Source organism: Lithobates pipiens, unplaced genomic scaffold (assembly GCF_037356315.1).
Source record: "Lithobates pipiens isolate NorthernLeopardFrog02 unplaced genomic scaffold, aLitPip1_a1.2 Scaffold_19, whole genome shotgun sequence".
NCBI lineage: Eukaryota > Metazoa > Chordata > Amphibia > Anura > Ranidae > Lithobates > Lithobates pipiens.
The window spans coordinates 71365954-71366962 of NW_027507764.1; the positions used below are offsets into that span (position 1 = coordinate 71365954).

The 1009-nt window shown below is 37.9% G+C and overlaps 1 protein-coding gene across 1 annotated transcript; it reads left to right on the forward strand.

Annotated features, from left to right (window-relative positions):
* The first annotated feature begins 239 nt into the window (after positions 1-239).
* On the forward strand, positions 240-680 carry FAM237B (family with sequence similarity 237 member B). The gene has a single exon (XM_077493805.1). The coding sequence runs from the start codon at positions 240-242 to the stop codon at positions 678-680; it is 441 nt and encodes a 146-aa protein (XP_077349931.1).
* Positions 681-1009: the final 329 nt, after the last annotated feature.

Consider the following 1009-nt stretch of genomic DNA (forward strand, 5'->3'; position numbering starts at 1 on the left):
ACGTTTTCTAAAATCCCATTTTGTTACCCTTTCCTGTATTGTCCTCTAGGGTTTTGATCCATAGTGTCACTACAAGATTGAAAAATAACTACATCTTAGTCATTGTCATTTTCAAAGTAATATAAATTCAACTTGTTGTGTAGGCTGCTGGGACTTACACCAGCAACAAGTGCTATGATCAGCTTGAAAACGTGTTTTAATTTGTTGTTCATTGCTGTTCTTACTTGCTTGTAGAGGCAATGGATTTGGCAACAAGCAATTGGTATCTCCAGTTTTTCTCCCTTCTGATGGTGACGTCAATATATGCTAGATCCATGTATAACAAAGAATCACAAAGACATCTAAACGCAGAAGGCCTTGGTGAAATTGACCACGAGTGCTGGGAGGCAGCATCCCGCAAGTTGGTGGAAATGAAGAAGCTTAGGTTCGCGGACACTATCATGGGCCTTTGGGACTTCATGGTCTATTTGAAGGAATCAGCAAACCCCAAACATAATGCTCTGTTTGATGGGTTAGCACAGGACTTCTGGGACATATATGTAGACTGTGTACTCTCCAGGTCTCATGGAATGGGCAGAAGACAACTGGAATCTCCAAATTTATCATTATACCTACACAAACCAGATAAAGGTAACTCCATCAGCGTGTCAAACCTTCTGTATTTATGTGCTGATTACTGAAAGGCAAATTGCTCAAATACAATTTTTATGGGTTATTAAGGCAAAAGACTTTATAAAAAACATTTTGAATAATTTGGGGGTTCAACATTTTTTACCAGAATTTTCTGTGCTGTATGGGGCTAGCCAAAGAATTGTGCTGGAGTAAGTATCAAAATGTAACCAAAAAAATAATGTGATGCCTTTGAATCCTGACAATAGCATCACATGACAACTTTAAAATGTCCAAACCCAAGGTCAAAAATGAAATATGCTGCAGCTTACTAGTTATTAGGATGTGGTGAATGCATTTGTTTTCTTTTTTCTCAGCCTAAGTAATGTTTTGCAAAGAT